At 36.6% G+C, this 17,521-nt stretch overlaps 1 protein-coding gene across 1 annotated transcript in view; it reads left to right on the top strand.

The window, feature by feature from the left end:
* Positions 1-17,521, top strand: part of scn12aa (sodium channel, voltage gated, type XII, alpha a) — a 66,474-nt gene that overhangs the window by 12,888 nt on the left and 36,065 nt on the right. The window contains exons 3-8 of the mRNA XM_051913287.1: positions 1,919-2,037; positions 6,931-7,020; positions 9,219-9,347; positions 13,083-13,174; positions 13,289-13,531; positions 14,075-14,138. Of these exons, the coding sequence (XP_051769247.1) occupies positions 1,919-2,037; positions 6,931-7,020; positions 9,219-9,347; positions 13,083-13,174; positions 13,289-13,531; positions 14,075-14,138 (737 nt within the window). The remainder of the gene's footprint in view (positions 1-1,918; positions 2,038-6,930; positions 7,021-9,218; positions 9,348-13,082; positions 13,175-13,288; positions 13,532-14,074; positions 14,139-17,521) is intronic.

The following is a 17,521-nucleotide window of genomic DNA, read 5'->3' as shown; positions in this document are numbered from 1 at the left end:
AAATGAAATTTCTGTCAATAAACACTCACCCTCATGTCATTCCAAACACGCAAGACCTTCTTTCATCAGAACACAAATTAAGATATTTTTGATGAAATCCGAGAGGTTTCTGATCCCCCATAGAAAGCAACGTACCAGTGTACAGCGTCGGCCAATAATGAGTCAGCATTCTGACGTAGAACCTGGAAGTGCACTGTCTAAATGGCCTAGGTAGGGTGACCAGACATCCCGTATTTCATCTTTCCTAAAATTTCATGACTGATAGAACGAGTAGTAGTAGTGTTTTGTCAGCCCAATCAAATTTGTCGTAGAACAAAATTACCATCCAATCACAATTCGTTATCGATTAACTTGCCGTTAGTGAAGGCAGGATAGGCGGAATCACACTGGATGACACACACCAGAAGTGCTCTCTCTCTTTCCTTGCGTACGATCCAGTTTTCTCAGACAGTGCGCGATCAGTTCTCATTGCGCCTGAATGGTCAAATGCACACATAGTTGCCAAAACGTCCATCGTGTGGAGTATCTCATGTAAATACAGTCGGACATAAAGTGGACATAAACAGGTGGGTGAAAACCAAATATGTGTCAGTATATTACATCCATGAATTCGGTCTTAAAGGGACAGTAGCCTAATTAAATATTTGTTTGTCATTAATGTTAATCAAACAAAATATGTTAAATAAATGTATACATGGTGAATAAACCTACTGTATCTGAAAAACAAGTTTATTTAATTTGTATCTCTGGTCGTATTGTATTGGTCGTAGTGAAATTGTTGAATAAAGTTATTTTTGTTTTGTTTTTGTGCACAAAAAGTATTCTCGTCGCTTCATAACATTAAGGTTGAACCACTATAGTTACGTTGACTGTTTTAATGATGTCTTTACTGCCTTTCTGGACCTTGAATTGCTTTCGATGGGGGATCAGAAACCTCTCGGATTTCATCAAAAAGATCTTCATTTGTGTTCCGAAGATGAATGAAGGTCTTACGGGTTTGGAATGACATGCACAAATATACTATTTTCAATTTTTATATGAAATATATATTTTGTAAAACATGTTTTACTCTAAAACTGCAAGAAAAACAAAGCCATGAATCTAAACAAGTTGTGCTCCAAATTTGAGGTTAATATCTCAAAAAATGAGCTTTCAGTAAGATTTTGATTGGGTGCAGTACCAAACGTTTCCACTAGATGAAATTAGTTTCCCATTCATTTCCAATGCGCTCAGTTTTGACCGTGAATAATACAAGTGTGAGTATTTTTTTTCAAGACCATTTAGCCTTTTCGAATCATGTCCATGATTTGTGTGTGTGTGTGTGTGTGTGTGTGTGTGTGTGTGTGTGTGTGTGTTCACATAGCAAGTGCCAAAACCTTTACCAAGTTTCGTACCATTAAGATGAAGTAAAAAAATTCTAAAAAAAACAAAACATAAAGTTTTTGAGTTAAAAATGACAGAAGAGCACCAGAGGGTTAAAAATAAATGTTTTCTATTTGAATATATTTTAAAATGTAATTTATTCCTGTGATCAAAGCTTAATTGTCAGCATCATTACTCCAGTCTTCAGTGTCACATGATCCTTGAGAATTCATTCTAATATGATGATTTGCTCCTCAAAAAATATTTCTGATTATCATCAGTGTTGAAAACAGTTGATTGCTTAATATTATGTTGTTGCTGATGAATAGAAAGGTCAAAAGAACAGCATATATTTGAAATAGAAACATTATAAATGCCTTTACTGTCACTTTTGATCAATTTAATGTGTCCTTGCTGAATAAAAGTGTTAATATTTCTAAAAACAAAAATCATACTGACACCAAGCTTTTGAACATTATATGTATCTTCAGCTGCAGAATAGTGACACTTCATGTGTTGAGACTGACTGTTTCTCTTCTTTTTTCTCTTTTTACAGACCTTCATAGTACTAAACAAGGGAAAAGCCATCTTCCGCTTCAGTGCCACATCTGCGCTCTACATATTCAGTCCGTTTCACTGCATTAGAAGAATCTCCATACGAATTCTAGTCCATTCATATCCTTCCACTGCCTCTTAGAAGAACATTTCTCTATGTGTGCATGTTTACTTGCTTGTTGAATTACAGAGATTTGGTCTGTTTACAGCCGTGCTTCTGATTTGTGTCTAATAACTTGCACAGATATCAGAACTTAAGACCACAAGCTTCTCTAGAAACACAGCTGCACTGATTTCTTTTTTCATTTGCGAGGCATTTTATAACCATATAAATCTGCTTTCCAAAAGCACCATTAAAAAACGTATGTATGAGAATTGAGAAACTAGAGTTGGGTGGCAGGCTATTTTGACCCAGGCCAGTAAATGCTAAAAAAAAACATGCTAAAAAATCGACCCCAAATATCAGAAAAACTGCATCGCAGTGCATTGGCAACCATTCACAGCATCATAGTATCATGCTGGTGGTTTTTGCACGGGGCAAACATCACTTACATTATCAGAAAATGTAGAAACAGAATTTAAAGTGGTTTGGTTTTTCGAATAAGGCCTCTGAAACTAATGAGGATCAAACTAATATTATCAAAAGGCATCAAAAGCCCAAAAATCTGGACCAACGGCAAAATGATATCCAGCTGCTCACACTGTGAGGCGAATCTGAAATATTTACCATCAGAGTTCTATTGGATTTGGTCTCATTTCTGAAACAGCTCTGTAATGTTCTTCCCTGGCATCGCCAACCAAATCCGCTGATATTCCTCTTCTAATTCCCCAAATGAAATAAGAGGGCAGTGATTTGGCGTCATGTGACAGCTGCGCTCTACAGCTCGTTGCAGGCACAGATGTTTGAGTGTCCGCGGTCATGATGCACGCAGGTGTCCAGTCCTGTGTCAGCCGTTTCTGTGTTGAAACAATTAAAACCATTACTGTTTAACAGAGAAAGGTCACAATGTCACTCCAGGTTACTGTCATTACGCTTTACCAGAATAACAATATGTGTAACAAAAATATACATAAATAAAAAAATAATAAAATAACTACTTTTGTCATAACATTACTGACACTAAAATACTGTTTTGTAAAAAAATATTTAATTAATCTGAATTTGAATTTAATTAATCTGAATTTGTCTGAATTAACCTGTTTGTATTGACAAAAATATATATAAATAATAATAAAAAATATTTTTGCCAACACATTACTGACACTAAAAATACTGTTTTGTAAAAAAATATTTAATTAATCTGAATTTGAATTTAATTAATGTGAATTTGTCTGAATTAACCTGTTTGTATTGACAAAAATATATATAAATAATAATAAAAAAATATTTTTGCCAACACATTACTGACACTAAAAATACTGTTTTGTAAAAAAATATTTAATTAATCTGATTTTTTAAATTAACCTGTTTGTATTGACATATACTGTATTGATATATATATATATATATATATATATATATATATATATATGTCAATACAAACAGGTTAATTTAAAAAATCATAAATAATATTATGAATTTAATTAATCTAAATTTGTCCGAATTAACCTGTTTGAATTGACAAAAATATATATATAAATTAAAAAAATTATAAAATAATTACTTTTACCATAACATTACTGACACTAAAAATATTTAATCTGAATTTAACAACATTATCCGTTGTGTTATAGGCTATACTTTTCAATTAGTTTTTTAAAAATATTATTATTATTTAAAAAATAGAATACCGCTTTTCCACTTTGCTTAACTGTTCCATTCGGTGCCGATCCGGTCCAGCCGGTACAGATTATGGTTTCATTTTCCATTGTGGTGCTGATAACGGAGCTCTTTGGCATGTAATACAAATACGTCAGTTATTGCCTTTATAAGTTTACAGATGATATGAGATGTAAATAGCGACTGTGTTATGGAGGATGATCAGATATTTCTATTATTAACTTGTGTTTACTTCGCTCAAATAGTGCGCATGCCTTACCCAGCTACAGAGAAACTGGCAGCCAGGCAACAGACAACCGAACCAAGCTCAAGTGGAAATATAACCGTGACCGTTCCTTACCGTTCGGCCCGACGGTTGAAAAGCGGCTTTATTCTGCCCCAGCGCATTTTCTGTATTTTCATGCTCTAAGAAATTTACAAACAAAAAAATTCTGATAATAAGATGATGTAAATTATACTGTTTAATTAATTAAAGTTACTGTTATTAGGAGCATCAATGCTAAATTTTCTAGATTATAACAAGACTTTAGAGCATTTGTAGAATGACCCACATATAGTTTAAACACAATACTGTGCCAAACGTGTTTCGACACAGCGTCTCCTCTGACTGGATGTTTTTTATAAGCAGTTCAGACAGGGCCAGCGATATCTTGTTTTATCCCCAAATGCCACAGGCTCTGAAAATCCCCACACTGTGTCCATGTTCAGGCTCTATTAAAACCTCAAATACATAGAAAAGAGAGTAAATGAACAGATGCTTGCCAATCACTAGGGTCAAATCCTTCCATATTTTCAGTTAGGATAAACATAAATGACATCATGAATATTACAGGATAGCAACTTGTTTAAAGACATAACGTACACCTTAGATCAGCGAAGTCCTCATTTACTGTGTAGTTTGGCCTACTATACCTCAACATACTTAAAGAGGTCATGGCGTTTTTTATTTCAATATGTTCGACAGAACTAAGTTTTTATAAGCTGTCGACCCCCAAAAAAAAGAGTGTTTAAGGACACAAAAGTGGATACAGGCAATTGAGACAGAGTGCAACGTGTCATATTACTTTGAGAACTACGCCCACTGGAGGGGAACGTAATCGGCGACAGGAAATATAATACAGTATCTCATGGAAGTGAGTACACCCCTCACATTTTTGTAAATATTATATCTTTTCATGTGACAACACTGAAGAAATGACACTTTGCTACAATGTAAAGTAGTGAGTGTACAGCTTGTATAACAGTGTAAATTCGCTGTCCCCTCAAAATAACTCAACACACAGCCATTAATGTCTAAACCGCTGGCCACAAAAGTGAGTACACTCCTAAGTGAAAATGTCCAAATTGGGCCCAAAGTGTCAATATTTTATGTGGCCACCATTATTTTCCAGCACTGCCTTAACCCTCTTGGGCATGGAGTTCACCAGAGCTTCACAGGTTGCCACTGGAGTCCTCTTCCACTCCTCCATGACGACATCACAGAGCTGGTGGATGTTAGAGACCTTGCGCTCCTCCACCTTCTGTTTGAGGATGCCCCACAGATGCTCAATAGGGTTTAGGTCTGGAGACATGCTTGGCCAGTCCATCACCTTTACCCTCAGCTTCTTTAGCAAGGCAGTGGTCATCTTGGAGGTGTGTTTGAGGTCATTATCATGTTGGAATACTGCCCTGCGGCCCACTCTCCGAAGGGAGGGGATCATGCTCTGCTCATTCATGGTTCCCTCAATGAACTGTAGCTCACCAGTGCCGGCAGCACTCATGCAGCCCCAGACCATGACACTCTCACCATGCTTGACTGTAGGCAAGACACACTTGTCTTTGTACTTCTCACCAGGTTGCCACCACACACGCTTGACACCATCTGAACCAAATAAGTTTATCTTGGTCTCATCAGACCACAGGACATGGTTCCAGTAATCCATGTCCTTAGTCTGCTTGTCTTCAGCAAACTGTTTGCGGGCTTTCTTGTGCATCATCTTTAGAAGAGGCTTCCTTCTGGGACGACAGCCAATTTGATGCAGTGTGCAGCGTATGGTCTGAGCACTGACAGGCTGACCCCCCACTCCTTCAACCTCTGCAGCAATGCTGGCAGCACTCATACGTCTATTCCCCAAACACAACCTCTGGATATGACGCTGAGCACGTGCACGCAACTTCTTTGGTCGACCATGGCGAGGCCTGTTCTGAGTGGAACCTGTCCTGTTAAACCGCTGTATGGTCTTGGCCACCGTGCTCCAGCTCAGTTTCAGGGTCTTGGCAATCTTCTTATAGCCTACACCATCTTTATGTAGAGCAACAATTCTTTTTTTCAGATCCTCAGAGAGTTCTTTGCCATGAGGTGCCATGTTGAACTTCCAGTATGAGAGAGTGAGAGCGATAACACCTAATTTAACACACCTGCTCCCCATTCACACCTGAGACCTTGTAACACTAATGTGTCACATGACACCGGGGAGAGAAAATGGCTAATTGGGCCCAATTTGGACATTTTCACTTAGGGGTGTACTCACTTTTGTGGTCAGCGGTTTAGACATTAATGGCTGTGTGTTGAGTTATTTTGAGGGGACAGCAAATTTACACTGTTATACAAGCTGTACACTCACTACTTTACATTGTAGCAAAGTTTCATTTCTTCAGTGTTGTCACAAAAGATATAATAAAATATTTACAAAAATGTGAGGGGTGTACTCACTTCTGTCACAGATCCCACAATATCTAAATGAGACATTTTTGGACCTTCATTAAACACATGCTTTGTTTATAATGAGGAGGACATTTTAAGCTATGAAATTGCAGGATGTTTTGATGGTACTCTTATATGTCAAAAGATCAAGGCAAATTTGATTTCTCATGTCATGACCCCTTTCATTTGGAGATGTTTTAGGGTTATCTGTAACTGTTGTCACAGGCACAGCCAATCTGAAAGTATGACAATAAATGGCATTAGACATTTTCCAATGCATGATGACAAACATGTGGAAAGTTCAACTCTGAGGTCAGAAGAAACTTCTGCAGGGTTGGACAAAATTCAGTGAATTGCAAAGAAATTCAGCATAGTCACACAACAGATTTTTTTTTTTCAACAAAACATAATATAATATAATATTCAATCTAAGTTCAAATTACTGTTCTGCATCCTGTTTGCCACCTTAATTCAATTTTCGGAATTTAATTTTAATGGTATTGAATAGTGCACAACCCTGAACTGCTGCTCATTTCCTTAACTTGTTCACTTTGTTTAGCTTGTTCATCATGTGCACAATTTTGACAAACTGCTGCTTCATGGCGATGTCGGATCCTCCGCTGTGGACCAAATACCTAGAGTAAGCAACACCTTTATTCTGTTAACCTGTTTTTAAATGTTTAAAACTACAGTTTGTATTTTACTACTGCCATCACAACTGCATCATTTTGGTTATCTCTAGAAGAGAGGTTTGTTCACTGTTTTAAACTCTAGTAACAGCTGCATATTTAATTTATGTGCATTTTAAGGTCACAACCCATTTTACTTCTAAAACGCTGCATTTCTGAGTGAATATGAGAAATCAATGTACATTCATTTCATGTTGACTTTAATGCACAAGAATATAATGTTAGCATCCATAACAGGGTTTCTGCAGGTTTTATGAAGGTAAATTTAAGACTTTTTCCATGACCTCTTTAAGCCCAAGTAAAGAAAATTTAAGGAATATATTGAAGGGAACAAAATATATCAATATGTTCTCCAAATGTTAATGTCTAGGGAGAAACACAATGAGGTTTATTAGCAACACTTCAAAGTTTGAAAATACAACTTCCAACAGATATCCATTACTTTTTAAATTATTTTACACAAAAAAAAGTAGCTTGAATCGCTCTGCTCCTAACCACTAGAATATGAACATAACTCTTATCTTCTGATCTCACTGCAAAAAAGTGATGTTCTTCCTCAGTATTTTTTGTCTCATTTTCAGTGCAATTGTCTAAAGATTCTTAAATCAAGATGCATTTACTGGAGATACAAAATTAAATAAAATATGAAGTCTTGTTTTCTGTGAAATTGATCAAAATGAAGTGCGTTTATGCTTAAAACAAGAACAAATATCTGCCAATGGGCTCAAAAAAATCAACTTTTTTTTTCATAACTCATTGACAGATATTTGTTCTTGTAGAAGAGCATAAAAACTTATTTTTGTTCAATTTTTCAAGACTTAATTTAAGTTAAATGTATCAAAGATATTTAGATATTTGTATTGGAAAACAAGACAAAAATACTGAGGAAGATACATATATATATTTTTTGCAATGCATGCAACATTTAATTCCATAACTTTATGAATTTGAGACTTTCTGCTCTGATTTAAGACCTTTTTAATGTGTGTAAGGGTGAATTAAGTCTTTTAAAGTCCCTTTTAAGACCCACAGAAACCCTGCATGTGTGCTTCAGAATGTGTATTGAAATGCTAAAAAGAGTTTTCGTCTTAATTTAATGCTTTGCTAGGGTCCTGATAACCACATTGGTAAGAGTTGCATCATCATAAGCCTGCTGTCGCCATTCTGCCTGCAGCATCAGGAATGCCACATTCACATGCCACATTATGTTTTGAAGATCTATAACATTACAGCCAATTCACACAGGAGCGTGAAAGTGTTAAATTTAAGCTAAAGCTGTGTAGCGCAGGTTTCCGTTGTCTAAGCCCTGGCCTAGATTTTAACAGATGACCGGAGTTTCCATATTCACTGATTATGCCTCTAGATACTCTAATACAAAGCCACGATGAGTCTGACCCAGCTCCAATAAAACATCACATGCATGGAATACATTTTTAAGAGATTGAATCTGAGCATGCAGCATGTTAACAGTTCACCACTTGCATCAAAATAATCACTGTGTGAATGTTATATATGTATGTTTAAAGGGGTCCTATTATGCTTTTTTACATGTTCAGCTTTCTTTAGTATGTAATGTTGCTGTTTGAGCATGAAAAAGGTCTGCAAAGTTACAAAGCACAAAGTCACTCCAGCGGGAGTTATTGTCTATGTCAGTGTCACTGTTTCTGAACTCCCTGAAACACCTCCATTGTAGTCTTGAGTTTTCTTATAGAAACAAACACGTTACAATATTCCTCATTTAAATAATTCCCTCCCAAGGCATATAAAAAAAAAAAGGGGCGGGGCCTGGTTGAGTTCGTTAGTAGTGTGTTGAAACTCGTGGTTATGGTAAGAGGTGGGACATTTTCCAAACACGCTCAAAACTCTTGACCTCAAGACACTGATCCAGCTGACCAATCAGAGCACATTGTGCTTTTCAGAAGGAGGGGCTTCACAGAGCGTTACTGACAGACTGGGAAGAGAGGAGCTACAACAATGGAGAATATGTGAAAAATAATGTGTTTTTGGAACATTCAAGCATGAAAACATATTCTAGTAGAGCTCAAAAACAAAATCAAGACTTAATAGGTCCTCTTTAAAAAGTCCAGTTTGTAGTGACTAGTAACACAGCTCACTGTAAATAGTTCATGCTTCTCTTGTATTCTTTCAGGTATACATTCACTGGCATTTACACATTCGAGTCTCTGATTAAGATCTTGGCCAGAGGGTTCTGCATAGAGCCCTTCACCTTCCTCCGAGACCCATGGAACTGGCTGGATTTCAGTGTCATCGTCATGGCGTGAGTGTGACATTTCATTTTTATTAATGGATGAAGACTAAAAGAAATGTCTGTTCTGATAGCTGTGGTTCAGAAATATGAAAAGTCTGTCATCATTTACTCACCCTTGTGTCATTCCAAACTTGTTTGACTTTCTTTCTTCTCTGGAATACAAATGGAGAAGTTTAGCTTAATGTTCATGCTGCTCCTTTACATGTACATTTATGCATCCAAAGTGCCTTACAAGAGGCAAAAAAGCATCAAAGAGCCAATAATATTATAATTTACAATGCCAGGTATGTTTAAGGGTGTGGGGTGGTTAAGTGGTTAATATAACAAATGTAAAAACAGAGAAACAAATTTAAGTAGTTATTCTCTGAAATGTTTGCCCTCTGACAGACCTCTGAAATCTCAGTGGAACTTTTTTGTGGTAACAATTTAAGGTGACGTAGTTACACGTTACTACATGTACTTAATATAGTAATAACAGTAAATTATGCATAATTACAAGTAACTAACCCTAAACCAAACTCTAACCGTAACTCTATAGTAGAAACTGTCCTCCAAAAAAAAAAACGACCCTGTAGGTCGTTTTTCAAGCACCTTATTATGACCTATATTTATGTTTTAAAGTCATGCGCCCTCTAGCTGGCGTAAAAATAATGACAGCGTCGTGTTACGTCTGTCGTCATGAAATGACGTATGACTGTCGTTACCAATCAAAATGCATGTTCATTTAAATGCAATGTGTGGACTTTTTACACCATTTGTCCTATTTCCATTTAACAAAACTCATTTTTTTTATTAACAACTACACCCACCCCACCCCTAAACCTACCCTACCCCTATACCTACCCTTAGTGATTTATAGTGCATATACACATGCGTTCCCTGGGATCGAACCCACGATCGCATGATCACATGATTGCATATTGTTATATATTGCAATGCTCTGCCAATTGAACTACGCAAAACCCGAAATATGACGCAGATAAAAGGGAACAATGCATTAAAATGAAAGTGTCCTATTGTCGATAGGGGCGCAACTTTAGCAAACGCTCATATGGGTCGTATTTCGTGAATTAAAATGAAAGTGTCCTGTTGTCAATAGGGGCGCAACTTTAAAAATGCTTCTATGGGTCGTATTTCAGGAAAGTGACAAACAACCTATATAGGCGTATTGGTTGGAGAACATGTTGCTATAGTAAGTACATGTAGTTAATTAATATTACTTGTTACCTGAGTAAGTTACTCATTATCTGAGTATCGTTACTCATTATCTGAGTAAGTACTATGTAACTACGTCACCTTAAAATAAAGTGTAACCCTTTTTGTATGTATGCCTTTAATGAAAACGTGAACAAGGGTTTACAAACAAAATAACTGACTGTTCTTAAAGTAGATAAGCATATCATATTCCCAAGAAATACAACAATTTGTGGAGCTGTCCTTGGTACTGAACAGCGAACAAAGGAGACAAGAGACTGGAGTTGAGCGGAATAGAAAGAGGGAGGAATCAAGAAAGATGTAAATTAAGGGACGCAGGTATCCAGAAAGAGATTTGTCATGTGACCTAAATATTCAGCATTACAGCTCAACCAAATCAGAGGAGTGGATTAACTGAAAGAGAGAGACAGACTACTGCAGGATGAACATTTCCCCTCATTAACAAACCGCTCTAGTTTGTCCTTCCAAGCTATTTTCTTCTCCTGCTTTGCAACTAAACTTTCGTAGGGTCAGGTAAATGTCAGATGCACTTTTTCTCAGGACACCTGGACATTTGTGCCCTTATGACTTACTATAAAAATAAATAAATAGATAAATAAATAAAAAACATGTATAATAATATTATATATATATATATATTAGATGTGTATACAGTATATTATTACTTATCTAATTATAGAATAATATACATATTCCTATCATTATGAGGACATTCCAATTCCGTAATGGTTTTTATAATGAGCTAATGACGTTTTCTGTCCTCTAACCCTAAACCTAACCATCACAGAAAACTTTCTACATATTTAAATTTAAAAAAAAAAACATAATTTATTATGATTTATAAGCTGTTTTCCTCATGGGGACCAAAAAGTGTCTCTACAAGATCAAATATTTCTGATATTGCCATCCTTGTGCATCATGTTGTGTTCTGATGATGTTCAATTACTAATTATTATTCATTAATTTGTCTGTAAGCACACATAGTGGGAACAATCTGCTTCTAGTGTGTGACACCAAAATATCCGCTCTGCTTGTTATTAATTTAGCAAAATGGTCAAAGCCTATAAAGCCCATAAAGCCCAGCTGATTAGATTATTGCGGTGTCTCTGTGTAAAGTCACAAGGGGACAGAGCTGATTTCAGATGTCATGTCCACTGGTGGCAAAACTCTTAACTAGAGAAATACCGTGTTGAAATGGAGTCAGCATATAAAGATTTTTTTTTTAAAGATTTTAAATTTAAACTGTATGTACAGCATCTGTGACAAGCTGTTACCACATTAAATCATTCAAACAAAAATCACATGTACAATAAAGCACTTATAATACAAGTTTACTGTAACTTACACATGATATGCATGAGGATATCAGGAAGGGACTGTTTTTGCATCCACAGGAACAAGGTTGTTACAAAACCTGACGCTCATCCGCCTAGACAAGTAGTCCTATAGGTAAAAAGGCAATTGAGAAACTTTATTAAAGTCCCCCTGTGGTGAAAATCAAGTTTTTAATGTTGTTTATGTCTATGTGGTGTTTTTAATATGCTTTAAGACAAACAATGTGCAAATTCATAAGTCAACACCATTGCTGAGTATTTTCTCTTTAAAACTAAAGACCCACGGTTTGAAATCGCTGGTATCTGTGATGTCACAAATTAACTTGTAACCAATCACGTCAGCGCGCTGGCTGGCTTTAGCATATCATTAACTATGACTGCTCTGAAGCAGGGGAGTCTCTAGAGAAGACAGGTTATCCTGGTATATTTTTCTGTTGATATGAAAAATTGGGTAGATTTAGCAATATAGTGGGTGTATGATGTACATTACGATGTTATGATGAACTATATACCTTTCTCCACTGACGTTCTGAGTTGTTCAAAGTGTTTCTAAGGAAACTGATTTTTAGAAGGCAGCTGTCTGACTCTGAGATAATGAATGGGAACATGGTTTGTGTAACATTAGCAACACATTATTAGTTTGATAACATAGTCAAGCAAAAGGCTAATCATATTAATTACCGCTATGCGTCAGACGTTGTAAAAAGCGATACCATTGTGCAGCGTTAACCTCAGTAAGTTGACCGAGTGGATCTTTGAGCTTGTGCGAGTGAGTGGAGGCGGGGCTAATTAGCATATTCATAGATCCACGTATACTAAATGAAGCAAGGGTGTAGAGTTACATTCAAGCTATTTTAAGGCATGATAAAAAAATTCACAGGAAAAAACTTTGAAATATGTCATTTTGGTGATCAAAGATGAGTTTTAAGGCATAAAATTATTGACTACAGGGGGACTTTAACTCAATTAAGACACATTTTTATAAAGAAGGATTGATATAAGCACATATTATATTTACACCCTCCTGAATGGCATCCATTGCAAGTGCATTACTGTAAACCTGATTTTTTTTTTTTTTTTTGCTTTACTGTAAACCTGAATTTCAAAATGATTCTCTTTGATTGAATATAAATCAGTGCACTCTTTTGAAGACTTGAGCTCAATCAGAGAATGACTGCAGTCTTTTTCTTTCCAGGTATGTGACAGAGTTTGTGGACCTCGGAAACGTATCAGCATTACGGACGTTCAGAGTTCTGCGTGCTCTAAAAACAATATCAGTGATCCCAGGTGAGGGACCACTATCCGTTTTGCTTTTTGATACAGACACTAGCTTCAGTGATAAGTTAAAATGTGTAATATATTTAATTTAATATTAACCTTCTCATTTTTTAACTTCTGCAGGTTTAAAGACCATTGTCGGTGCTCTCATCCAGTCGGTTAAAAAGCTAGCAGATGTGATGATCCTCACCGTTTTCTGTCTCAGTGTCTTCGCTCTGATTGGTCTACAGCTCTTTATGGGCATCCTGCGACAGAAGTGTGTCCGTAGCCCCGCCCACTGCATTAACTCCACCTACCCCGGCAATGGGAGCTTCGTTTGTAACAATAAGACCTGGCTGTCCGTCAAGGACTTCTTAACTAATGAAGGTTCAGCTTATTTATATTGGATATAATGCTTCATATTATAAATGTTAGGGGTGTAATGATTCATTTGTTTTCTTGATGCATCGATTACAAAATCATTTCTTAGCTAAAGCTGCACTTTCTGTGCTCCCATTTGTAGTCAGTGCATCACTGCTCATTTGCATAAAGTTGAGCTCAAGTTTACTGCGTTATTGTTTATATCATCGTAAAATGTAAACTGTACTGTAAACTCTGAATTTACAAAACAAAATCACTCTTGCATTGAACTGAAAACCAATGAATCATGAATCGAATCGATTTGCTGTCAACCCAAAGATTCAAACCCCCTACATCACAGGTTAATATTTAAATGTTGAACAAGGTTCAGTGATTAGCACTGAAAACAAATCAATGAAACTCACCATGATAACTTTTGTCAGTCAGTATTAGATCAACATGACAGCTTCTGTTAACCTTACTGGATTCACTAGAGATGTTTAACATACTGATGAACTCTGTAATCAAAGAGTGATTTTCCTCACTCTTTCCTCACTTTTGTTCCCTCAGACAATTTCTACAAAATTGAAGGTTCCAAGGATGCCTTAATATGCGGATACACAAGCGATGCTGGGTAAGTAATCTGACTTATTACATTCAGCAAAACCGACAAGGTTTTAGAATGTAAGAACTTCTAATTTAGAATTAAGAATTTCTGTATAGGGCTACAACTACAAGATCTATCTTCAGACATCGCATGCTTCAGCTCGGCCTTATGTAGATAATCACTCAGTATCAGTGTACCATGAGCTTATCCAGCCTATTGTCATTACTATGAAATGAAACACTGTCGTAGTGCAGCAATAATTTCCATAAATCCTAAAAAGGGATGATGGTTTATCTGAGAACACACAGCGCCATCTCTGCATGTGAGGAGACAGAACGGTCAGCATGGTGACATGTGGCGTATAATCGGAGGTCTGTGATAGTTAACGAAAATCTCTCATGATATGACTAAATGAGCAGTCATTAGAAGGTATGCTTTAAAGCCCTATATAATGTTAGGTAAAATTTGCAAAAAATAGGATTGCAAAAATAATGTTTTTCATGTTTCCCAAACCAGGGTGATTATCGTTAACTATTGTTTGAAACAAAATAAACATTAACTGAAATAAAATGAAATAAAAAGAAACTTAAACATATTTAAACTTAAACTTATTTTATTTCAGCTAGTTGCATTTAAATATATCACAGAATTCACACTCATCAGGGGAATTAACCTACTAGTTGTCTCTAATAAAAGAGAAAGTATATGAACATCCAAAAATCATTGCTCTTAAAGGGACAGTTCCCCCAAAAATTTAAATTCTGTCATTTATTTACCCTTATTTTGTTCCAAACCTGTATGAGTTTCTTTCTAGATATTTTGAAGTATGTTGGTAACCAGACAGTTGACGGCACCCATTGACTTCCATAGTAGGAAAAAAAAATACTATGGAAGTCAGTGGCTACCGTCAACTGGCCAACATTCTTCAAAATATCTTCTTTTGTGTTCAACAGAAGAAAGAAATTCATACAGGTTTGGAACAACATAAGGGTGAGTAAATGATGACAGAATTTTCATTTTTGGGTGAATAAAATAAATTAAAAAATATATATTTTAGAAAATGTTGCTATACAGCTTTCCCAAAATGCCCTATTAAAGTGAAAGTGTCCCATACTTGGAATTTGTGCTTTGCATTTCACCCATCCAAGTGCACACACACAGCAGTGAGTATTGAACACATACACACACCATGAACACCCAGAGTAGTGGGCAGCCAATTTTTGCTGCGGCACCCTGAGAATGATTGGGGGTTAGGTGCCTTGCTCAAGGGCACCTCAGTTGTGGATAATGAGAGTGGAAGAGAGCGCTGTTCATTCACTCCCCCAACCTACATTTCCTGCCGGTACTGAGACTCAAACCTGCGACCTTCTGACTCTCTAAACATTAGGCCACCACTACCCCCAACTATTACTCTAACCATTTAGGAACTATTAATCTAATCCCACTGGTTTAGCCCTCTCATATAGAGCTCAAACCAATCCTCATGTGAGACCTAAAGGGTAACCAGTCAAATGCAATCTAGTAACCACTTACCTCTAAGCTAATATATCTACAGTGATTCTCCTGTGGGAAAGAGGCAAGAGATTATGATGCACTTTCCTAAACATCTCAGATTGCATTGATGCATTGACCCAGTTTCATTAATTATTCTCTTTAAAAAGTCCTATTATGCTTTTTTACATTTTTACATTTTCAACTTTCTTTAATGTGTAATCTTGCTGTTTGAGCATTTTATTTGGACACTGTTTCTGAACTCCCTCCATTGTAGTCTTGAGTTTTCTTCCGGGAACAAACACGTCACAATATTCCTCATTTACATAATTCCGGCCCAAGGTATACGCAAAAAAAGGGCCGTGGCCTGGTTGAGTTAGTTAGTAATGTGTTGAAACTCACTGTTATGGTAAGGGGCAGGACTTTAATCGAACATGCGTGAAGCAGTTGACCAATCACAACACACTGCTCCAGCCGACCAATCAGAGCACTTGAGCTTTTCAGAAGGAGGGGCTTCATAGAGACAGGAACTAAACAGAGCATTACTGACAGACTGGGAAGAGAGGAGCTGCAACAATGGAGAATATGTGAAAAATAATGTGTGTTTTTGAACTTTCAGGCATGAAAACATATTCTAGTAGAGCTCAAAAACAAAATCAAGACTTTGTAAAAGGGCATAATATGGCCTCTTTAAAGTCTTAAAATTGGTCAAATTACAGCAAAGGCTTTAAGAGAGCAAATTAATGTATTCATTTGGCCATTTACATAAGCCAAATAATTAGATTTACTTCATTAAAAGAATTCCACTTTAACAGAAACACTTTATCGTATACAATCCATGAACACTCAGTGGGGATTTTTGTTTGTGCATAAACAATCTCACGCAATAATCCGCTGAATTAAGAGTGAAAGTCCTTCATTGTGGGTCTCACTAACCATCTCTGTCTCTGCAGTGCACAGGGACATAATCCTGCAAATCCCAGCAACACTGTTCAGCCCGGAGCCACGGGATGATGTTTGTGGTGCCAGGGCTAGTTCAAGGATTTCATTGTGCTAAATACCCAACTGTGTTAATGTGCAATTCTGCACTGTTAGGGTGAAGATTATTAATGATTGAGAGGTATAGAAACAAAAATTGTGAAAAACTCAGATAATAATTTTAAAAATGCCTACCACACATACAATAAATAAAATGAGCATAGGAACAATTTTCACTCAGAAATTGCTAGTAAATTTCACCATTAGGCCGTGTGTCCACCAAAGTTTTTCCCAGCGGCTAGCGTACTTTTCCAATTATTTTCAATGGGAGCGCCGCATTTTTTAAACAGCACGAGCGTAACGAGACGCTGAGCGTCTTTTTCACTCTCACTCTCTGTTTTTTTACTGGTTGCCTCAAGTTGAAGAATGTTCAACTTTGAGTAAAACGCTGCACTCATCACTGTCACTTTTTAGCCAGCCAAGAGAAAAAACCTTTCAATTGCACAGTGGAGATGCAATTTATCTGCATTTTAACATGAGCAACAATTAACTAATTTACTGGCCAAATTAAAGAATAAGCTATTGAATAACTTGCAGAAAACATGCACAAAATTCAAGCTTTCTTTATTTAGTCTTTAAAAAAAAAGGTTACAAAAGGTTTTCTTTTGCAGCAATACCATATATGGAACGACTCGGCTCGGTTCGGCACGGCTCGCTTACTTTCGGTTTGCTTTTCCACTGCAGTTTAGTACCGTTTCAAAGTAGGTGGGATTATAGACTGATCGTTATAGTTGCACCGGCTCTACTGCGATGGATCTGCTCCTCGGCTACCAATGAGTTACCTCGTGTACTTTCTTTTTTCAAGTTGCGTGCGACAGTCATTAAAAGCAAGTTGTGTAAAAAAAGTCACGCGAAAAAATTATACTGCAGTGGCTGTTACT

The sequence above is a fragment of the Ctenopharyngodon idella genome, chromosome 2 (genome assembly GCF_019924925.1).
Source record: "Ctenopharyngodon idella isolate HZGC_01 chromosome 2, HZGC01, whole genome shotgun sequence".
NCBI lineage: Eukaryota > Metazoa > Chordata > Actinopteri > Cypriniformes > Xenocyprididae > Ctenopharyngodon > Ctenopharyngodon idella.
This window is presented reverse-complemented; position numbering and strand designations above follow the sequence as displayed.